The 25,281-nt window shown below is 33.8% G+C and overlaps 1 protein-coding gene across 2 annotated transcripts in view; it reads left to right on the forward strand.

Moving 5' to 3' along the window:
* LOC118192181 (ornithine decarboxylase 1-like) overlaps positions 1-12,740 on the forward strand; it is a 77,475-nt gene extending 64,735 nt beyond the window's left edge. For both annotated transcript variants that reach the window (XM_085819897.1, XM_035363086.2), the window contains exons 6-11: positions 1,872-2,006; positions 3,769-3,934; positions 5,672-5,834; positions 7,803-7,909; positions 10,365-10,585; positions 12,368-12,740. In XM_085819897.1, the coding sequence (XP_085676023.1) occupies positions 1,872-2,006; positions 3,769-3,934; positions 5,672-5,834; positions 7,803-7,909; positions 10,365-10,585; positions 12,368-12,503 (928 nt within the window). In that variant the 3' untranslated portion in view covers positions 12,504-12,740. The remainder of the gene's footprint in view (positions 1-1,871; positions 2,007-3,768; positions 3,935-5,671; positions 5,835-7,802; positions 7,910-10,364; positions 10,586-12,367) is intronic.
* Positions 12,741-25,281: the final 12,541 nt, after the last annotated feature.

Consider the following 25,281-nt stretch of genomic DNA (forward strand, 5'->3'; position numbering starts at 1 on the left):
GATAACGCGTCCCTGAATAGCTTTCGAGTACTGCCACTAAGGCGAGGTGCCAGAATGCTTCTCCTAGCACCATCATTCGGGATAAGAATTTTTCCTTTTCGCACAATCCATTATGCAGACGTTTAAACATGTTATGACCACGGATGCGTCTGCTAGAAAACAGGAAATGATACAGTGAATAAAATCTGTTCTGATGGAGATAAGGATCATCCCATGATGAGAACAGAAATATGTATATGTACTCTGTAGCCCATGAGAAGTGGGTGAAGTGCAGTACATATATTTTGCTTGTAAAACAAGGGAATTATTATTACAGAATGATGCAGTCTATAGATAGTGGTTTATTTACCGTAATTGTCTAAAATCTACCTGATTACAGCCTAGGCCTATGACGCTAGACTTTTTAGCCTTATATTTTAGAGCATTTTACATCATTGAACAATTCATCAAAATCTCGTTTTTTTAATGAAAATAAAGTGAGCAATGGTGGGAAATCCTAAAAGGGACAACATGTTGCTTAGAACAAAATACTAGCTTAAGCAGGTCCTTTCTGAAATTGTATATTTCGGATCTGGCATGTGCTAAACTTTTCTTAACTTGAATATTCATAATAATTTAAGATATCTAAAGTAATATATGAATGCCATTTAAAATATAAAATCCCGCTTTAGGTCCTTTGGTGGTTAGAAGAAAAATTAAAAATATTACTTACTACTTCTAATCAATAAATTTTCGATATTCCGTAAATTTTCTGATGTCAAATATTGACCGAAGGTAATTGGCATATCCTATTTTTTCTACAAATAGTGTCCACTACTATTCGTACAAAAACTGGTTATTAAGCCGCGGCACTTCAGGAGATGCAGGTGATCTGACAGTAGAGGTTTAGAAGTTGAGTAATGTGTAGAAGTCGTAGCCACAATCGCAAATAGGCAACTGGCTTCAGAAGCTTGAGCAATAGTTCTGGGTGGCCAGTGGTGTTCACTTCAGAAGCCGCGTCGGCAATATGGAGCATCCAAGTGATTTCCATTTTAGAAGCTGGAGAAGCAATCCCGAGTCGCCCTCTCGTGTTCATTTCAGAAGGCGCAGTAACAATCCGAAGAAGCCACGTGATTTCTCCTTCAGAAGCCGGCATAGCAATCTCGAGTGGCCAAGTAATGTCCACTCTAAAAGCTGAGGCAGTGCTCCAAAGTGGTAACATGGTGTCTATCTCAGAAACAGGAGCAGCAATTTCAAGTGGAAAAGTAGTGTTCGCTCTAGAAACCGCAGTCACAATCCCGAGTGACCAAATGATGAGACCGAGCTTCAGAAGCCGGAGCGGTAAATCCGATTGGCCCAGTGATGTTCCATGAGTTCAGAAAACAGCCAGAATGATCACTTAAGACATTAGTTTCTTCTATTAAACTCTTGCTGTTATGTTTCTGCGAGTTTTGATTTTCAGAGTATAAAACCATGTTTAACTGTTAGTTAAAGAAGGCTAGTTTTCTCATAAAACTGAACATTCGAATCAGATTACTTGAAGTGTCACATTAAAGTAAAACTAAACTAAAATTACAAGAGAAGATAATTTAAAACCAAAGTTTTCAACACTACTGTCTAATATTCAAATTGAAAATTAATGTGTGAGGATTTGGTGACTAGTGGAAGGGTTCACGCCTTTTCATCATAAGGCTTAGTGTTCTCTTTTCAACTAAAGCTCTTATTTGTGCAGTTATTATCAATTGGAAAAGCGTATAAATGTTCAGATTTTGAGGTTGAGTTTCAAATCTATCAAGCACTATAAATGTATATGAATATATTGCAAAACATCCAATAAAATATTATTTACTAAAGACATTCAAATTTTCAAATGACTTCATTTTTAATTTCAGATTAGTTCTCCGCATAAGAATACCAAACGTACCGGCAGGATTCCCCTTGAGCAACAAATTTGGATGCGAGTTGAAACAAGCTGAGAAATTGTTGCACTTAGGTAGAAAGCTGGAAATGAACATCGTTGGGGTCAGGTAGGTGACAACGATTTTTTTCTAATTCTTCTAATTTGTTCTAATTTGATAAAAAAAAAAAAACTACTTCATGTAGCCATTCTTAATGATTTCTTTTCTTTATCTTCAAAAGATTCGAAAATACCGTTTTGTTACGAATTTAAACAGCCATTGAATGTTAGCCGCAATAGGATTTTAAAATTGGTAAAAAAGCAGTAAAAAATAGTTGTCCTCCAATTTAAATCCAGCAGGATTTTAAAACTGGAGAATAGGTATTTAAAAACAAGAAACAAGTAATCAGTGTATGAGACATATACGTCTATGTCTCTTAAGGACCATACACTATGGAATTTAAAAGTACTATTGAAGAATTCTCTTATAGCTTTGTCAAACAAGGCAGAAGTCAGAAGAAGGGTGTATAAGACCCTTTTATTCCAACTCAACTTAACACTTACCCCTCTTGGGCTTACACAAGCTAAGCAAAAAAACTACTTCATGTAGCCATTCTTAATGATTTCTTTTCTTTATCTTCAAAAGATTCGAAAATACCGTTTTGTTACGAATTTAAACAGCCATTGAATGTTAGCCGCAATAGGATTTTAAAATTGGTAAAAAAGCAGTAAAAAATAGTTGTCCTCCAATTTAAATCCAGCAGGATTTTAAAACTGGAGAATAGGTATTTAAAAACAAGAAACAAGTAATCAGTGTATGAGACATATACGTCTATGTCTCTTAAGGACCATACACTATGGAATTTAAAAGTACTATTGAAGAATTCTCTTATAGCTTTGTCAAACAAGGCAGAAGTCAGAAGAAGGGTGTATAAGACCCTTTTATTCCAACTCAACTTAACACTTACCCCTCTTGGGCTTACACAAGCTAAGCACTTCTGGTTTAACAAAAAATACATAATGTTGAACAAACGCAAAATGATTAACCTAACGACACACAGTGTAATTTAACGGGCAGGCAACGCTCTGGTTTGCAGAAAACCGGCGAGATAAAGCGAAATGGCTAGAAACACTCATTTACACTAAATCAAGTCGCTAATAATCACATCGCAGCGTGGCCTGAAATAGGCTGACACGCTCTGAAACCAATATTACGAAACTCTTGCTTAAATAGCACTTTCTTCTACCGTAATCGGAATAAACTTTCGCTATTACCTTTACATTCTAGCATGAAAAGCGTGGGTGAGAAGAGAGTGATAGGAAGATGTTTCAACTTAAAATTAACTACTAGTTAAAAATAAATCGATGAACCGCGCAACCTGTCGTAAAGAGCCTTCTTTCTTCGTTTGGGTCAATAGACAGTTCCTGAGACTTTTTTAACAAGCAGTTTAACTTCTTGTACGTTAAAGGCTGTTTATCTTCTGTACTATCGCTATTTTCACCGTCTTCTAGTGTTTATAAGATCATCCAGTCCTTTATTTGCCCTTTTCCGATCATCATTCTCGAATATTTCCTTGACTTTTCCTTTTTCGCAATATGTACTATTTCCTTGGCTTTATTTTCAGTCGCTGGAAATCCTTTAAAATTGTTGACAATTTCTACCCACAGCCGACGCACCGCACCGAATATCAATGAAATTGTCTCGTTTGAGAAATTAAATGAAGACAATTAATGTAATACGTATATGCAAAATTGCTTTCCTCAAGTCAGCATTGGGCAAGAGTTTACTGTAGTAGCGCTACTAAACATTCTCTTATTAATTCCTTGCTTCTCTCATTTGCTAATAATCCATTTCAAACTAAGCTAAAATAGGTATACGCTTTTGTTTTCAGTTTCCATGTAGGAAGTCTTTGTGAACAGCCATCCGCGTTTTCCAAAGCCATCGGAATGGCAAGACAAGTTTTTGACACAGCTGAAGATTTGGGATTTCACTTTACATTACTCGACATCGGAGGAGGTTATCCCGGTGCTACCGGAACCATGGACATCTTTGATAAAGTATGAAACTTACTTTTTACTCAAAAATACAGATTTATTATCATTAGAATGATTATAGACATTGTTTTAAGCTGATCAAACAAGTAATGATAAATTTTTCCAGCGGAGTTGCCAAGCGATAATAACTAAATCACTAGCATGTCGCAGGTTGCTTTTTTTATGTTTATGCAGTCCATATTTGTAGATCCAAAGACTGGCAACGAAAAACAAAGGCCTAATGGCTCACTTACGGAAGAGCAGAAAATACACTCTTCTTAGTCACTGATCTCGAGTATACATTGTTATAATAGCTGAAGTACTGTACAAACGTAAGCAGGTAATGTAATCGATTTCGACCATTCAGCACTAGTGATAGATGACGTAAATTTGACATTACGTCATCAGCAATTCAACGATTCCAGTAACCAACGATAGATGGCTCTTGCACTGCCATACATAGTTTAACCGCGCATTCCGCGACCATGAACAAAAACACAAGAGCGCCATCTGGACTGATTTATTGACGAAACAGAGTGGATAGACACGAATCACGCAGTACGGATTTCTTCCATTCTTATTTTTACCCTTTTTATTTTCACTTCGTTCAAAGAGCACAGATTTAAGGAGGCAGAAAATTACTTTTAAGTAATCTAAGATAATATTCTGATCATGATTCGTAATTAACTTTTTGATTGTGTGTAATTTTGTGCATTTATGTACTTATTAACATATTGATAACAATATGAATGTTTTCATAGCTTAATTTTGGTACATACGTATAATTTTATGATAAAGTGTAATAAATAGCTATTATTGTACATTAATTGTCATTTTAATTATTTGACCATTATATTTCACTGTATACTTTTCACTACAATGAATTATAATATAATAATTGATTATAATAATTTTCAAGTAATTCGATTTATTTATAATAATTACCTACATTTCAAGCCAAAGATAAAAAGGATATATAATAATTATTGATTACATTATAGTATTAATAATATAATTAATAATTATTAGATATCTTTTTTTATCTTTGGATTGAAACATATGTACATTAATATAGATTGAAAAAGTGAAATTTATTAATAATTATTTCTAATAATTTACTATAATAATTATTATAGTTGTATAATTATTTACAATGTATTTTAATAAATAATTATAATATTTCTTTTTGATTATGGGGATAAAATCTGTATGCATTATTATACATAGTTGATGGGGGGGATTTATTTTAGAAAAAACAGAACAGAAATTATTATTGAATAAAAGATCACAATTTTGTTACGTTTAATTTTCTGACACCAGTTGTTACGTTATTTTCTTCCTTCACGTTCGTACGGGATTCATGTGGATTTGGAGTGAATGACGACGACACTTGATAAAGTATCAAATAACACACTTTATTGGCCAGTATTGTAAGGACAGCTCGAAAACACGTTTTTACAGTCTTCAATGAACTACTCTAAACACGCTGACACGATCAGCGAAACAGCCTCCAATTTATCAGGATATCACTGTGGAGACAGCTTCACGGCAGAGCACTAGATTACAGCTCCCGACTCTGTTTTTTCGTTCTCGGAACTCCACGTACTCTCGAGGACTCTCCACGCTACAACTCGTGATGCACTCGACGACACATAAAGCATAGCTAAAAAAAAAGCAGATGATTATTTCAAAAGAGTTTTATCAAATTTGTTCCTTTTCTTTCTTGTGTGTATCATTCTGTAATATCGTTACTTTTTCTAGATGTGCTACTATATAAATTTGAGCCTCGACGAACATTTTCCCGAAGGGTGTGGAGTTAAAATAATTGCAGAGCCAGGCTGCTACATGGTATGTTCTGCGTACACTATCTGCACTAAAATTTTAGGGAAAAGGACAAGCACAGACACAGATGCAGAAGATGATGGTATTTGCATTATTTAATTTAGATCAAATAAAAGTTAGAATAAATACATTATTGTATAATTCATTATTATTTCCATTATATTTTATTATTTATGAATATTTGCCACCAATCTATGTAACGAACGCTGAAAAGTTAAAACAAATCGTACGTATTCGCACTTCAACAAATAATAACGCGCCTTTCTATATGATACGTTGTTTATAGTCATTCAATGCAAAATACCTTTTCCAGGCTAATATTCCAATGTTCTAATAATGTGAATTTGTGCTCTAATTTTACGAAAGAAGTTTTCAGGCATTTTGCTCTATTTATACGAATTGCTCATAGAAGTCCTGCCTCGGAACTTTTAAAAGCTTTAAATATATATATTTGACAGTATTCTATTAAAGTTAATCAGAAATTTCTGCGAGATCGTCAGATTTTCAACTCCGATATCATCAGTTTTCATAGAATTGTTATAAAAAGCGGTGAAAGGTTTCACTCATATCTTTTGTTAAAACGGTACTTTAATAAAAGTCATTGTATAGGCGAGGACGACGGAAAATTTAACAACTATAAATTAAAATTACAGCAAAATGAATATATTTTTGTTATGTGTATGATTTGCCAATAATAAATATGTTGGAACGCAGAATCATTTGGATAGGATTGCTAAATCTGCATAATTTCCTCAACAACTAGTAGTTCTGTTACTAATTTCGAAATAGACGAATTTCGTGTTTCCTGAAGGTCATGCGGATGTTAACTGGGGTAAATCTTAGCTGGCGAACAAGTTGATTTATTATCTATAATTATCTTTATAACATATTGTTTACACGTCCAAGTAATTTATCAGTGACATAGAATATGTTTTTATCAAAGAACACTCAAATGACTAGTACGTGCCAGTTTGATAATTATAATTATCAATAACTTGTATAAATTGGAAGAAGCAGTGGTAATATTGTTTATTTCTTAGAATATTATATATGTAACTTTAATTTTCACAGAATTATCACCTATACGATTGCCCAACTAATACCTGAATGTTCATAAAAATTCAATAAAAATGTTTTACGAACGAGTTAGAAACATTCAGTCGAAACGCTCTGAATCGCGTCCACCTGTTACGGTTCTCAAGCGGATATTAACATTTCCAATCCAGTAATACTAACACTGTCGTGTAAAGTCTAAAGAATGTCCGGGTAGGAACGTTCATGAAACGTTCTACAAGAAAGTTTATACGAAGTACTACTAGAACATTATAAATGAACACGCGCTTTATAAGTTTTAAATAATATTATTTTGTAGTGTTTAGTGTACTAAAATAGCATTTTTATTTATGATATTTTATACTAATATAACTATTTTTATAATAAATGCATATAAAATAGGTTTATTTTGAAGCAGAAGACATGAAAAATGAGCAATGCCATCGCCGGGACTCGAACCTGAACCTCTCGAATACGCGCCGAATGTGCTACTGTTACACTCCGAAGGCATGCAGAAAGGAGGGAGAAAATACCTTACATAGTCCCCCTTTTGAAGGGCGACTGGGCATTAGCGGACGGAATAGCTAAATCCTGGTGGTGAAGAATCATCATCCACCACCTTTTTTTATTAGTTCGGTCCCCACTATTGAGTCATTACTATTTTTGAAGTAGGAAACGCGAAAAATGAGCAATATCCTGTCCGGGACTCGAACCTGGACCTCTTGAATACGAGACGACGAGTGTGCTACCGTTACACCATCCATGAAAGCATGCTGGAAGGAGGGAGTAAATACCTTATACAATTTCTGCAACCAATGCCGTTGCAAAGTAAAAATTATCTATTAAAATATTTCTCTAAAATGAGTAATTTGTAGGTTGCCTTAATACTGTTAAGCTTACTAATATTAGCCAATATAACCTAAGAAATACTATTAAGCTTATTGAAATAATTTATGCTCTGTATATGCGTTATCTAAACGAATATTTTATTTTATAGAATGTTTCAACAAATCTTTGCAACGTTATTACTACCTCAATGACGGCGTTTATGGGTCATTTGCCTACGGGTTTGAAAAATATGGATTCCACATCAAACCACTTCTAGTAAGTATGAATTATTTGTGATTCTTGAAGTTCTATCAAATAATGACAGTTTAATAGACACATTTCAAACGATTTGGAACTTTTATATTTATAACGAAATGCACAAAGGAGATAGCCAAACATGTATTTTTAATAAGTATTTTAAACCATACTTAACTACTTTTATTTTACTAAGGACTGAAATGTTTTCTTATTTCAAATGCTTAACTCCAGATAAAAGATGCAAGTATAACGCTTCCTAGTAGATTCTCAAGTCTTTCGAATCTCTGATCTCTTAAATATTTCAAATAAAAATAAAAAAAGGGAAGGAAAAAAAGAAAATCTATTTCTTTTTATCAAAAGTTTTCAATTAAAGTAAAATTTAAAACCTACATTTAAAGAGAAAAAATAGTTTGAGTGAGTCGTTTTCCAAAATACTCCTACATTTATGCATTAAGGTACGAATGAAGTATAGTACATTGAATGCATAATTTAAGCTCTGAAACCTTAAGTTTCATTTTCTCAACATAATTTGACATAATTTGATAATTACAAATTCAGCAGTCGTGACTGGGTCCTCCAATTGATAGACAACGGGGCTCATTTTCGTGTCATTGCTTTCTGATATTTCCATCCATACATTTACGTTAGACATGAAGAAACCACGAAACCTCTCACGCAGTCACTTTCCTCGTATACCAGGATCTGAATCCAGGTTGAACTGCTAGTGTTATACATTTACGTTAGACATGAAGAAACCACGAAACCTCTCACGCAGACACTTCTCTGGTATACCAGGACCTGAACCCAGGTTGAACTACTAGCGCTCAACAATTTCACCGCTCTGATGATTGTAGGGAATGAGGGTACGAAATTATGTTTCCAGTTTAAGGGATATTTTTCATCAAACCTGTGACAAAGCTTGGCCTGATTATCCTTGATAGTTATTCTTTAATTGAATACTTTTGCGAAATGTACACTCTACATACACACAAAAAAGGAAGGGGATAATTCTACATCTCCCGTTCTGCTAGGTCGATTGATGAAATTTAATTTGGGTTTTCATGTCTCGAAAGCGCGACTTTGGATATATATTAGATTTATATATAGCGCTGGCCTAACATAGGTATTCCAACACAAGAACGGATTTTTTTCTGAAATAACACATCCATTTTTTTTTCATGTTTCGATTCTACGACTCGAATTATTTCTTATGATTAAATTTTGCAAAATTCAGTCAGAAACGTACCAAGAAATTGAAAAATGCGCCACTTAGCGAAATTCTGAATTTATGGTAACCTATTTCCCTTTTCCTTTCATTTTGCCCAAGGAGAAGGAAAGAGACACCGTTCATTCTTTAAAATAATTTTAACAAAGTGCGTAAAACACTTTTGGCGTAATTATCGCATCTAACAAATATGCCAAATGTCCAAACACGCCTATGTATAAATTCGCGTATATAAAGCTGGGCACTTTGGCCTAATTTGAGTCGTAGAATAGAAATATGGAAAAAGGTAATTATATCATTTCAGAATGAGTCCAATTTTTTTTTCAGTATACCTATATTAGAACATTGCTATATATATATATATAAATCTAATATATATAACACAATTTTCAATGTTTCGCCGCGCTTTCGAAACATGAAAAACGCATGTTAAGTTTCGTCAGTCGGCCTAGTAGAACGGAAAATATAGAACTGTCCATTCTTTTTAGGGAAAGGAGGTTGTAGCGCATTTCCTCTTTCTATCGCATTACTCATATGTTAGGTATTTGGATCTTTAGTGATGCAGAATAACATGCACCAAACACATTTCTCTAGAAAGGTATATAGACCGATTTGATATTTCTAATTGGAAAACAGGCTTTCGTCATCAGCTCATTTTGACTGGAGCAAAAGAGCAAAGCAAAGAACATAACAAAGAACTTTACGTAGCATAAAATATCTTTACATTAAGAAATTCTACATAACAAATATTTTTGCAATACAATTCCTTGCACATATGAACTAGCAAGTAATGGCTATTGTAAACAAATCAGTATTTTGTTCAAATTATACATGAACAATCGGAGATTTGTAAGTATAAATTTTTATAAGAGTGAAATGCGCGCCACCTGTTCTAATTTGCTTAAGTGTAAAAGGTGCCATCTGATCTAAATTCATTCTACTGCGAAATTCATATAAGTACTAAAAGAACCAGCCACAAAACATTTTTCAAGGAATACTCGATTACCCTGTGGTGTGTTGCGGTCTAAATAGTTTTTTGCAGTTGGACTATGCCCTCATTACCTATTATTAAAGTTTGGAAGTCAGTTGTACATTCGAGTAAAAACATTTTACCGTTTACAAACATTTTAAATTAACACTTTATATTAAACATTTATTTTTTTATTATTTCTTTCTGTTTGTATCCTCTTATTTCTTCTTATGTTAGTTTTTTTATTAATTTTAATATTTTATTTTCTTCTACTTCAGAGCAAGGCCCAACTTGCTTCTCGCCAAATACTTCGCAGCAAGTTGTGGGGAGCCACTTGCTGCAGCTCTGATTGCATCATCGAAGACTGCCTGCTACCCGAAATGGAAGTTGGAGAGCATATTGTATTTGACAACATGGGAGCTTACACACAATCGTTGACAACTACGTTCAATGGGTTCCCTATGCCAACCACACATTACATATTCCCACCGCAATCAACGTAAGTCGAATTACGATTTCTGCTAAATTATATACATTTATAAACAAAAGTTTAAAAAAATTAAATCAAGATTATAGATTATTAAATTCTCACAGTATGCTGTGAAATTATTTAAATAATAAAGAGATAATAATCAAATCAGAAAAGGATTCAAGAGTTTAACAGGAAACACATACATGAAAATTGAAACTAAAAGACAACAATTGAATAAAATAACGTATTAAAAATAATGTAACAAATCGTTGAAAATTCTTCGGTCCTTTTCAAGAAGCAGAGGAGGAATTTTCAATAAAGCCACGTTCTTGAATTATATCTGGATAACTGTAAATTTTTGAAATATTTCAAAAGAAAACGTCAAATAAAATGAAGCTAACTAATATGAAAAACTATTAAAATGCAATAAAATATAACATAAAATATTTATTTTTAATTTTACAATTATCATTAATTTACCATCTGATCCGACAAACCCTAAGACAATGAATACAGTAAAAATAAACAGTAAAAACCAAGATATTTTAAAATAAGAAACCATAAAAATCAATGTGTAAATTAAAAGTAATAGACTAAATAAGTATTTAAATAATTTCGAGTCGAAGAAAATGCAGAGCTGCTAACAAACATTGTAAACCAAAAATAAACATATTGTAAAGTCAAACAACGTTTTCGAAAACGAGTTTATTTTACAGGTATATTTTAAAAGTTAAATAAATAAGAAGATTTAATGATAATTTATGTACAAAAGTTTCCAAATTGTTGGAAAATAATAAACCTTACAAAAAAAAAAAAAAAAAAAAAAAAAAATAGCAGTCCTAAACTGGAAAATATTTTAAAAGGTAATATGCCTAAAATGGGAGAAAAAATTTAAATTAAACCGATTAATTCAATCAAAACTTTATTTGAAAGGAACGTGAAAAAGAAAATCTGAATAAAATAATTCACTACCAGATGTTGCTCCTTCGAGAATGTTGTTATGAAATACCACCTACTGAAACGTAAGAGGACCTTAAACTACTAAAGATTGCTAATTATATTAGGTTTCTGCACGCAGATGATTAAAAAATACTTTTGACTTAATATAAAAATTTTCTCACAGAAGTATTAGATTTCTAGTTCTTATTCTCAAAATACAATATTTCATGAGTCAGGAGATCAAATTGTATACGATACTTTAAAGTTTAGGGCTTACAATAGGGTAAAAATGATTTAAATCATGTAATTCTGAAAGGACTGCAAAGAAAAATGTTGTTTTCATAGAACTCCTAAATGATGTTTGTGGAGGGGGAGGGACACTTGTTTAAAGGTTGGTAAATGCTGCTTCAGTATTGGTAAATAAGGTAATTAGTGATTTTGGGTGTTGAACCGAGGCTTGCGGCGTAGAAAATAAGCATTGTACCGCCAAGGCAAAAGTGCAGATCGGTCTTCGTTGCTGTTTTGATTTCGATCTGGATTTTTTTTCTTGTTGTCAGAGCTGACTGGTCACCGAGATCCCCATCGTGTCTATTAAAATAATGAAAAACATTCTTTTTTATAGAACATAGGCATAAAATTTTTATTTGTTATATTTTTAGCAAAAAGTGTTGTCATTACACTGTCCTGTTGCTCCATTCGGGATAAAAACGTACTGTTCAGTTTTGAAATGCTTTCTTATTTGATTTGTTTCTTAAATGAGAATTACATGTGCCCGTCCAAATATTCAAGTGAATATATTATTTTTGAAATAATATATTTATATGTGCTTAATAATATAAAGTGAACATCTATATTTCATTTTTTGCGTAGGTACAAGAACGAGAAGATCCCACCATTTGAAGATTTTTGCCGTGATCTAGGAACAAACCAGTTGAAAGCATTTATTAAAATCCAGGACTACATTTGCCACGACGACTCTAACGACGACCTTTTCAGAAAAGGATGAAGGACTTAACTAAACTATCTGGTGGTGATTAGTAGTTACTTAACATTTTTATATTCTTGGCTACTTAGTTCGGCACGGTTTTGAAATGGCGTAAGAAAGCACGGAGCTCGGCAGCATTGGAGAGGAAGATTTCTGTTGGTGTTTTATGCTTTTAATACATAACTCTGCGTTATTTGGTTGCGTATTATTATGTTTCTTCTGTTGACATCATTAAAATTTTGAAAACATTTTCTCAAATTTGTTGTTTTTTATTCTCTTACTCTTCAGAGGGGAACACAGCATGCAAAATGTAAAACGAATTTCACCTCTTTTTTATTAATTTCTTCGCTCAAAATTCTGGAGGGGTAAAATGATGCGAATCACTTAATTTACTAAGAGCGCGGTTAGAGTGGGAACAAAACAAATGGAATAATCATGGATAAACTATAAATAACTATCACAATATTATTTATTATAAGAAACATATGTTCCATTTAGATTAAATAGTCATATTACTAGCATTACACAATTTACAATATCCAGAATTTTTTTAAAACGTTCTAAGATTTTTTCAGGAATATTTTAAAATAAGCCATCTTCATTTCCACTTCCTTGTAACTTGAATCTCTCCCATTCTTATCCCTCTTGTTGAGAGAAATCTTCGTTTCGTGTGCCTATCATTGATTCGGTAGATAAAGATAAGTAAGTTAACATCCTTGATCTTTAACAGAAGAAAAGTCTATCCAGTTGATAGATATTTAACATTTTTGATTAAAAACATCTTCATATCTACTTTCCTGTGATTTGGTTCAATTTCTGCCACTTCCGTTGAGAAAATCCCCAAGCGATTAATTTGTAACGGCATCAAAGGGCACTTCTCATCTGCATATCGAGAATGTTAGTTGACGATATTGCTTTGATGATTGAAGTACCACCGATGTCCTAGGGGTCCTTTCAAATAAATGGATTATTTCATATCTAAAATAAATATGTAGTTCTATCTACATGTATAATAAGTATAATTCTAGCTACATATATAATAAATATATTCTAAACAAATATGTAGTTCTATCTTCCCTCAATATTAGCATATTTAGATGCATACTAACCGTCAAATGTTGGACTGATGCCAAATTGAATGGATGGAAATGAAAAGATAAAATGGAAAATAAAAAATTATACATAAAAGTTGGCAAAAATAATAGTTTTCGTTTAACAAGAAGATGTGTTACATATTGTTTACTATGTGGGTATTATATACATACATATTGTTTACCGTGTGGGTATTTTACTATGTGGGTATATGTGTTTTAATCTTCTGCAAGGTAAGCTTCTTTATTCTTTACAGATAAGAACTGAACTTTATGCTGAAAATTACTTCTAAAATTGAAACTAAAATCTTAGAAAATGAAACGTAAGAAGAATTTTCAGAATTGATGGATTTGAATGTTAATAATATTTCACCATATTTTGATTCTACAACTCAAATCATGCCTGAATATAAAATTTTATAATATTTAGTGGCAAACTTACCGAGAAATTACAAAAATTATCTTGGCACGCTTTTTTCGGTTGGCGCCAAGAATAATTCATTTGGAGCAATTCTTAATTTATAGTAACTCATTTCAATTTCCGTGTCATTGCGTACGAGCGGAAAAAAAAAGGCCCATCGTTCATTCTTTCCAATAATTTTAACAAAGCGTTTAAAACACGTTTGGCGTTGTTATCGCTTACCACAAAAATAACAAATTCAAACCAAAAACACAGAAATTACCAGAAAACGCTACAAAGGTTTTATTAATCAGAGCTATCCAAACGTCTAAACCACAGGAAGGCATTCCAGCTCCAAATCCCCAGCCAGTTTGTAACGCCTGCCAGTGCGATACTTCCGACCAATGAGGAACCTCCGGAAGAAGTGCCAAGCGGATCCGCAAACACCGAGGGATTCCAATATCCTAGGAGAAGCTCAAAGGTTCCCCCGATAATCATACAAGATCCTAATTTCACCTGGAAGCATTTAAACGATTTATTGGAAAATGCAAAGCTTGACTGACTGCAAAGCCAAGATGAGATGGGACTTCGATTTTGAAATCAAAGTCTTCGAATCTGATATACATCGTCAGATCACAAGTCTACTGGACTCAAATAAATTCAAATATTACACTCACATGCTACCAGATGAGAAGCATATCAAATCAGTGATTCGCAGCATCCCGACTTACTACGACCCTGTCGAAATCGGAAAAGCCATAATGGAGCTCGGCTACCAAGTGATCCGCATTTCCTAATTTACCCGGAAGCGTGGAAATGACATCCAGCGTATGCCACTATTCCTGGTTACTTTGGCCAGAAACGAACATTCCAGATCGATCTTTCACCTGCACTACCTGTTACGGCTGCACATTAAGGTTGGGAGATACAGGGGCAGAAAGGGCCCCACACAATGTTACAAGTGCCAAAATTTCCACCACTCGAAAGCCCACTGCCACCTTCCTGCGCGGTGCGTAAAGTGAGGACAGGGGCACGAGTCACGTACGTGCACTAAACCCCCTTCTGAGCCTGCTATCTGTGCAAACTGTGGACTTAATCACACGGCTTCGTTTCTAGGATGTTCTTTATTTCCAAAAGAGAATAACTCAGACAGAAAACTATACTCTGTACGACTAATTACCAGCAGTGCACAGCGTTCCACGGAGCACCGCTCTCAGGAACTTCAAGATCTATCAGCTAAGCTTGAAGAAGCAAAAGCTCTCATAACCACTCACACAGCTGCAATTTCCATGCTCAAGGACACTGCAGGACAATTTAATAGTGCACCTACTCAAAAATCAGCCATGTATCATGAATAACCTACCACAACCATTTTTACCTATCTCAATGGCCTTATGGAACGAACAAAATCTTACTACAAAGCTCTATGAGCTGCACGATTTCTTAGAAAATTATGATATTCAAATATGCATGATTACTGAAACTCATGCACTTGCAAAACACAACCTAAAACTGGCAAACTACCACACGTAGAGATGTGACAGAGTCAGACATCGCGGCGGTGGCGTGATCATCTATGTAAAACGATCTTTAAATTCAAGACTGATTTCCTCCGATAACTCAAAAGGACATGAACTTGTTTATGTAAATGTACATATTCCAAAATTTGGCAACACCAGATTCTGTGGTATATATAACCCTCCTGACAACAAAATGGATGTGACGGAGCTTCGAACCCATCTGGACTCTCAAATCCCCACTATCATAGGTGATGATTTTAACTCAAGGCACATCGACTGGGGCTTTAATACTTCAAATTCTAAACGGACATATGATAAGAGCTTCGTGGAAAATCACCTCATTTATATTTATATTCCAGACGAACTTACATACCGCCCAAATATTATCAATAGACGCTCAGACATCCTGGACTTCTTTCTTTCTAACTTTAACTTCTTTATGACACTGGAAGTCTTAACAGAATTATCCTCGGATCTTATTCCTGTGCTTGAATGCTAATTGCTTATGCTTATATTAGCCCAGCTGGGCTTTAGTGAGCTGTATTGATCTAATCCCCTAAGGACGATCAGAGAGTCAACTCTCAGCTAGTTCCCAGCTGGGAAATCGGAGTAGGTAAGGAAAAGAGGGCCCATCGGCCATAGTGACAAAAGTTCAATCATCAAAGTAACTTAACTCTCACCCCTGAGACAAGAATAATAATCACGTGTATGGAGCTGTGAAGATGCAAAGGAAAGGAAAATACAAGAAATGCGCATAGGATACACTGTTAAACATGTAATAAACAAATGAAGTGAAGTAATGTACGCATGAAAATGTGTTATTTACATATTTAAAAACGAGTGGCCCTGCTAAAAATGCCCCATAGAAACCAGTAAATTTTTTTATGGGTACCCATAAGATTTTATGGGTTTTTATTAACTTTTACTGGTTTCTGTTGGTCTCTGTGGGTTTTTCTTACTGGTATCAATTGACACCCATACAACCAACATTCAATGTCAGAACTTTCTACTGGTTTGTATTGGTTTATATTGACTTTTACTGGTTTTCTTACTGGTATCAATATAATAATAAATCTTCTGTTGGTTTATATGGGTTTATTCTATTTTTCTGTCTGACGTTAATAAACTTCTTGTAAACAATAAAATTAACAGAATAAAAATATAATCTCTTTAAGACTATCAGAGTAACCTGGAAACTCAGGTGGTCGTTTTAGAGAGGGTTTTTACTAAATATTCTTATTTGTTTGATTTAATGTTTTTTCGGAAACAGTAACAGTAATCATATACATCACGCACAACTAGGTCTCTCTAAGGCGATCAGCCGCAAATAAAAATTCATCTTTCCAAGTGGTCGCCTTAGAGAGGTAATGCTCAATACCAATATATACTCACGTCCTCAGAAATACATTTATCTTTTAGAGGTGGTCCTCTTAGGGAGATTGCATCTACGAAATGAATCTCTCTAAGGCGACCAGCTACAGTCAGGGGCGTAGCTAGAGGGGGCAAGGGGGCATCTGTCCCCGGGCGCAGAATCAAGGGGCTCCAAACTGATGTTACGACATTTTAGAATTAAATGTTTTGCATCCTTGGCAAGCAGTAGGGGGCGCGAAATCTTCAGTTGTCCCTGGGCGCTGAAAACCATAGCTACGACTCTGGCTACAGTTGCAGAATTTTCTGTGAATGGTCGCCTTACAGACGGAATGTTCAATAACAAAATATACTTATGTTTTCAGAAATACTAGTCTCTTTCAGAAACGGTCGTCTTAGGGAGCTGATTTTTGCTTCTAGTTTGTTCTCTAAATACACACACATAAGCACTTACATTTCTGATATTACAAATAAACACCGGTATCAACCAACATCTCTTTAACGCGACCAAGTTCATTCACAATCGCAAAAGTTTTCTCCGTGTTAACGCTAACGTGAAGTAAAAAATTCCCCCTCCCTCCATGCTCCCTCCCCCACTCTCAGAGGTTTCACAAACAAGCAATATGGCGCCGTTCTAGTTATTGCTGTGCGATGGTGGTGTTATTTTCTTCGTATATGTAGTAATGCAATATATAATTTACTATGATGTACTGTATTACAAATTTTACTATGTTTTACTGTTTAGAAATTAGTAATAAATAATAAAATACCAGCACTGATTATGAATATGAAAGCAAATACCAAAGCCATGCACGTGTAATCGTGTCTAATGTTTGACAGAACTTTGCTGATAACTGACTATTTGTGAAATGGAGTTTCTGTGCGTGAAATTGATTTTCCATCTTTACTTTTATCCTAAAAAGCAATTTGCTTAAAGACTGATAATTTCAGACTTGATAATTTAGTTCAGTATGTTTAGATCAGATGCAGAAATATAGTTTTTGCATTCTCCTGAAACTGTATTTTGGAAAATTTGTTTTTTTGATTACAGTTTAGAAATAATATTTAAAGCTTGTTCATGTAGATGCTTTATCATTTGAATGTTATGTACTAATAAATTTGAGCATACCTTACTTAAAAATGATCTTGCATGATTCAATTTTCAATTTTTCGACTAATGTGATGTGACCAAGCAAAGAGAATATTGTTTTTATGTCAAAAAATGTACTAATTATATTTCGCGAGCAAAAAAGATAAGTTTTATTAATGAATTAAACACTGAAATATTTAATGTGTTTATTACTTATTGAATAGGGTAGACAAGACATACAAGCTTAATCTTTTTTCCACTACTAAAATTATGTGAAAATTTAGATGATCATAGTAGCTTACATTGTTTTTTCTTTTTGGTCTATTTTTCTTTACAAGTATGAGACTAGAACCACACTTTTACATTAAATATTTTGTGCTATTTTGTTAAAACACATATAATAATTTTTATGCATACTTTAATTTTCATTATTATTAGTTTGATGAAGAAAATTTCAAATATGTTTTTCATAAATTGCTTTTGAAATAGAAATAGATTTGTGAATAATATTTATGTAATATTAAATGTACTAGTCTTGGGAGTATAAAAAGTGTATTATTTATTTGAAAAAAATAACATTGAGTGAAACCACATATAGTGGTTATTTTCTTAACTGGCAGTGGCACATTTATAAGAAACATAACAAAAAAGCAGTACTTAAAATCACTCAGTTTTGTTAGGTACAGGAAACTGGCATTATCTGGAATTGTGGAGTTCATTGTTTTAGGAAAGTTTCACTGTATAATCAATTGATTTAGGCGAAGTAATTTTTTTTGTGGGTATGAATTTTGCAGAAGTATTTGGAAGTTTTTACAAGACCATTAAAACCAAAGCTTTTCGGATCATGAGCCTTGTAAGAGCACTGTTTTAACATTGCTTTCAATATAGTTAATGTTTAAACATTATTTTCTTTCATTAGTTATACTGCGGAAATGGTAGTTACAATTTTCTGCACTAAAATTATTTGATTGTATAGAAATTAACGTAAATTTATTCCAATAATGCATCGCTTTAATTAAATTTATGTTCCTTTTGGATGATTTATGAAACGCCTTTTGTAATAATAAATTATTAATATATATAGGTAAATGGTATTTTCATATATATTTTTTCGGGTAAAGTGCAGAATCGCCCACTTATTTATTTGGCGTTTGTTTGGTGCTTTTTACAAGAGTAAAAAAGAATTGGATTTTTGTCAATTTTCTTTTGACTTTTTAAGTGAAAATAGGTCGATGTGTACATGGATACCGAGTACGTGTAACTCTTAAAAACGCACCAAGGTGGGCGATTCTACACTTTCCCCATTTTTCTATAGAAATTTAGTTTTATTAAATTAGTTATTTAATAAATTGATACGTATAATTATGTGTATATGAGTATATTAATACTTATTCACATAGATGGAATTTTTACAGTACGAAAGTTAATCTTTTTTACATCAAGAGCTACATATAGTATAAATACCCATTATGTTATAGATTTTATTTATATAAAATCTGTGGAAGATTATATAGCACTAAAAGTGAGATACAGAATAAAATATTATACTCTATGAGATATTTCTTTAATTCCCGAACTGGGCGTTGAGAATTGGTATTTGTTGATAATTGTAAATTTTTTAAAGTTCATTTTGTTACAATATAATTTATTGTATTTTGAGTATTATTAAGTTTATTATATTTTATCTTCATGTTTCATTTATCTTCTGAGAGATACAGGTAACATTCAAAGTATTGTAATAGGGGGGTCGACACAGTGTTTGCATATTATTATTTATTCACTACATTACATTCTAGGATTCATCCCTTCTTCCACGCAAAACATCTTGTGTATGCGTGTCATAATAAGCTGCAGGGTGTTACTATCAGTGGTAAGTTAGCTTTAAGGGGATAGCAAGTATGCTAAATTTGAACTCTATTATTAAGTTTCTAATTTGCAAGTCCCTTATTCTTTCTGCTTGATGGTTATAGTGTTTCTCTTCCTGAAAATTAGGGTTTCTTCTAGTTTTGTTTTTAAATTTGGTTTAGTGCATTGTAGGTAACTTAAAAAAAATCTAAGCAGATGCTAGAAAGTATCATACCTTGGCAATACATTTCTCATTAGGTATCAAATTGTTAAACAAGCTGATGTGATTAAATACCATTGAACAAATACAAATATATGCAGCGAGATACAGTACTATATGTATATATTTATAATCAAATCAATAATATATATACAGTTAAAGTAATTATTCGCAACCATCAAAAGATGTGTATATAATATGTAAGATTCTGTAGTCGAATACAAGCAGCTAAATCCGTAATGAACCGCAAGAATTTTATGGCTTAGAGATGTTGAAACTCCAATCCACAATGAATAAGAAATTTGGCTGTCGAGGTAGTTTTAATTCAACTTTTCTTTCAGCAAATATGTTGCAGCCACAAACAAGTTGGCACATTATTTATGCCTATTCCAAAAATTTACATTTTTGATAAATTTGTAGTAAGAAACAAGAAGCAGACAGACTACAATCCAGCTAGGCCAAAGCATAGAAAGCAAATGCGTTATGTTAAGGGTGAAATCTTAATTCAGACCGAGTTAATTCTGGTTCTCGATGCATTTTTATTTGATAATTAATACTGCTGTAAAATTACTATTGGCTGTTTGAGTTTTAGTTCCTTTTACAGCATCAAATTATGTAAGAGTCATACGACGTAAATTAATCTCGAAGTGATGCAGTGCAGAGAGATTACTATTTTTAGAAGAGAGAAGGAAAATTAATTTTACGCTGCTAATTTAATATTTTCTATATTCTTTATTTTTCTTACATATATCATTTGATGGTTGTGAATCATGACTTTGATTATTATCTTTCTATTCATTTTATTTTCAAAATTATATAAAGGGAGTGTATGTTTTGTGTACTGTTTTGTGCAGCAATTTTTCCAAGAGGTACCTTTATTGGTCTGTAGATTTTTGTGTACTGGTTTTTCCAGGATTTGGCCTATGGGTGCCTGTATAGGTATACGTGCTTTTGTCTACTGGTTTTTACGAGGCATAGACCTACGGAATATCCATTTTTGTAATGGAGATTTGGCCAATGGCGTACAACTCTGATATACGCCCTAATTTCACCAAATGTGGCGATATGTGTTCTGCGCTGGTTTTTGGCGCGATTGCGTGTTGTATGGCAACCTTGTTGATGTTGAAAAATCTTTCGCTGGAGTTCGTTGGTTCCCGCCATGTTTTGTGTCTGAGAAGCTAGGAGAGAAAGATTTAATGGTGAAAGTTGTTGAACTGAAGTTCGGCATAAGGAAATATCGTCGTGGCCATCCTGTTGAGGGGCAATGGGTATTTGGAGGTGTGGAAAGAAGGTATGGGAGATTATTTTTAGTGGCTCTGCATGATAGAAGTAGGGATTTTTGATTATTTGTTATTTTATTTATTTGTGAACCATAGTATGAATTTTCTGGATAGTGTGTCTGGCGGTCATATAAATACGATAGTGATTACGTGGCGGCATGTTAAAGGCGGTATGAAATTGGTATTTCTGCTGTTCGAAAAAGCATTAATGGTAAGTGCATTTTATTTTATTCTTGTTCTTATTTTGTAGAATGTTATGTTCATTGTTTTTATAGTATGAATTTCTGTCGTTATTGTTGTTTTTTTGAATTGTTTGAAATTATTTTAGTTATTTTGTTGATTAGTGCGTACCGTCTAAATTGTGCATTTCGTAGATATTTTTTAAAGTTGAAACAGAACGCTGTGTACATGGTATTCTTTGAAATTTATTGTTGTTATGTTAATTTATTAAAGCGAGGTGTGCGTAGTTCGTAAATTCGTTCGTTGCCTAGATGGTGCCATTCGTAGATGTTTTTTTAAGTTAAAACATATCGCTGTGTACATGGACTCTTATCAAATAATTTTGGTTAGAAACTTCACGGTTTTGCTAGCTAAATTTTTTGTTTTTATTTCGGATTTTTAGCTTAAATTGTGTGTTCAAAACGTGGTTTTTGCATTCGCGAAAACCGTGTTTTTGGAGACATTTTAGGCTTAAAGTTCGAAATGTAGACAAAACATTTAGATAGCAATGTGGCAGCGTGGAGTTTCTCACCAAAAATATTTGGCGAGAAATTTGGCTCCTTGAGGGCGCATATCAGAGTAGTTGCGCCAATGGATATGCATAAAATTCTGATTTCTGGCTATGGGGTTTTACTGGGACTTTGTTTATAGTTCCAACAGTTCATTTATAGTTCCACAGAGATTTGGCCTACTCGTATCCGTACAGTCGTACGGGTTTCTGTTTACAGTTTTTATACGCGTATTTGGCCTACGGGTACCCATACAGCTGTGCAGGTTTCTTTCTATGGGTTTTTACGGGTATTTGGCCTAGCTGTACGGGTCTCTTTTTATGGGTTTTTACGGGGATTTGGTTTACGGGTATCCGTGCAGCTGTACGGGTTTCTTTCTATGGGTTTTTACGGGGATTCGGCCTACGGATACACGCAGAGCTGTATGGGTACCCGTAGGCCAATTCCCCGTAAAAAGTTTTTATGGGTTTCTACGGGGCATTTTTAGCAGGGGGGCTAAGTGAGAAAATTGTGATCCCTCATTCTGTGAGCCGTAAAAGTGCCTGATATTGTAGACCTTAAGGAATGCAGACATAGTTCAGTACAGCATTAAAATTTCCTTTACTGCAATTCAAATCTTTGTCAAAGAACTTCCTGTTAAGTTTTTGCAGATATTTCTCAATATATTCAACTTGTAAATCATCGTGCAGGAGTTTGTTAAGGATGTAAAAATGCGCTCCTGTAATGGTGCGTAAGATTGCTTTTTTAGTCTCCTGCAATTTGTTGATATCTGAGGTCGTAGCAGTCGCCCAGACAGGGGACGCATAACACATAATTGGTCGTAAAATAGAAATATAAATCTGCCTTTTTCTTCTCAGAAATAACTGCGAGCTGCGCCCGAGCAGTACTTGTAATTGTTGAGCCTACTCCTCTGGTCTTGTTTGCAATGTAATTGACATGCGTACTCCACGCGAGTCTTTGATTCAAGTAAACACCTAAATACTTAGCCTTGTTTACCATCGGGGCACGTTGGCCGAATAGGTAAAGTGGCTGAACTGAGACCAGTATTTTCTTCCTTCTAACAAGAAGTAGCTGTGATTTAGTCGCATTGATGGAAATCCTGCACTTGGAGTACCACTCCTCAGTGTCCATAATAATATCCTGCATAACAGAAATCGCCCTGTTAGACTGAATAGATCTGACCGCTACAGCGGTGTCATCCGCGTAGCAGGCCAGCAATGTATTTCTGTTGAGTTTACCCTGCGGAAAATCAGCCGCATAGAAAAGATAGAGCACTGTACGAAGACAGGACCCTTGGGGGACGCCTGCAACGATAGTTTTGTATCCAGAATGACTCTGTTTGCAGCTAACTGTAAAGTAACGATTTACAATATAAGATCGGGTGAGTAAGATCTAGGCAAATTCATCATTATCAATTTATATATTAAGCCCTCATGCCAGACACGATCAAATGCTTTGGCCACGTCCAGCATCGCTCCTAAATCCGTACTGATCTTCCGGAAGTAGCTGTAAATAAGGCTGGAATTTCCTTAAAAATATTTGTTCAAAGATCTTGCCTATATTAGAGAGCACGCTTATGGGCCTGTGATGTCCTTTGCAGGCTTCGGTAGCAGGAAAACTTTTGCATACTTCTAGCAGTCCGAGAAGTAGAATAACGTAATGCAAATATTAAAAATGCTGGTGAGTCTTGTGATCCCACCGCGCGGGAGGTTTCTGATCAATAAGTTCGTAACTCCATCAATACCCGGGGCTTTCTTGGGGTTCAATTTGGAGATAATATCCGTAACTTCTCTTAGATTAGTTAAACCATCGGCATTTAGAACCGTGGGAGCACCTAGCCATTCTTCTACTTTCATTCTGACTTGGGTCTCAAAATGAACATTAGAAGGTTTGCATCCATGCCGTTGGCAACACTAATGCGTCCTCTTTAACATTTTTGTAAACTGCCAGAAGGCGTCACTGTCTAAGTTTAACTCCTCCATTTAATCATTCCAAGCCTCACACTTTAATTTTTGCATTTCGAGCTTAATATGCTTACTGATCCTATTTAACTCCGTTTTAATAACTGGGGCCCAGGTGATATTATACCTCCTTCTCAGCCTGTTTCTTTCGGCTATGAGAGATTTGATGTACCTTGGAATATTAGCAGTTTTACTAGAATGTTTGGCAACACAAACTGCAGAAGGAGAAGGATGGAGTAAATTCCATTTGTTTACAAAAATTTGTACAACATTTGTACATATATTCGAACCCCATCATACAAAAGTAACAGATATTAATTTTAATAATTAATAATGGAAACGGTTTGTAAAAATTAAAGGGTAATTCACCAGCATTTTTAGTTGCTCATTTGTCTCATGTTGCGTTTCTCATTTTTTATGACAATAAAAGCATATATATAATTGTGAATCACCTTTTCATTCACACTTATTACCCACTATTATCAATATGTATTTTAGAGGGAGATGTATATTTTGAGAGAAAGATCTCCATCCTTTATCTTCATGGTAAGTAATTTATCGTGAATAATTATTATTCTATGAAACTGGAGAGAACAGTAAAGTGTTAAACCACACGTAATAATAATTGAAGTTAATTGATGTCATTTTTGAAGACGTTTTGGAGTAAACGAAATTATGCTAATAAGTTTTTTTTTTTTTTTTTTTTTTTTTTTTTTTTTTTTTTAAAGCCACTCAAAAGTTTTCTTGATTTTCGGAGATCATCAGTTTCTCTTTAAAGATTGGATGTACAGTGAAAAAATTCTGTTAAAACTTGATCGGCACTTGGAAAAGAACAAAATAAATTTCCCTTGTACTGGTGGTGCCATCTGTTGCAATTAGTGGAAAGCTTTTGAAATGAAGAGGGATATCTAAAAGTGAAAGCAAAACGAATCTTCAACAAAACGTCTTAACAAGAATTTGTCATCAAGTAATTTAAGCCATATAATCCACTATGTTTCAACTTCGTCTTATTTTTCAATTTCTGATTAGCGTGATTTTACGAAAATGATTTAGACAAACTTTAGTTTAACACTCGAGCCGGCTGATGTATTTATTTTCTTTTTTCACATAAGGTGGCGCCGCTTGCAAATCTAAAATAGCTAGTCCGATAATTATTCAAGTATTCGTTGGAAAAGATCCCTTTTTGCAGATCAAAGTGTCTGAGTAATTAACGAATATATATTTTCTTTTTTGAAATTAATATTGATTAATATTAATTGATAATAATAATAAAAGACTTCCGCATCATTTTTCTAT

Source organism: Stegodyphus dumicola, chromosome 7, assembly GCF_044657685.1.
Source record: "Stegodyphus dumicola isolate Sdum_Otavi_A_Nest chromosome 7, ASM4465768v1".
NCBI lineage: Eukaryota > Metazoa > Arthropoda > Arachnida > Araneae > Eresidae > Stegodyphus > Stegodyphus dumicola.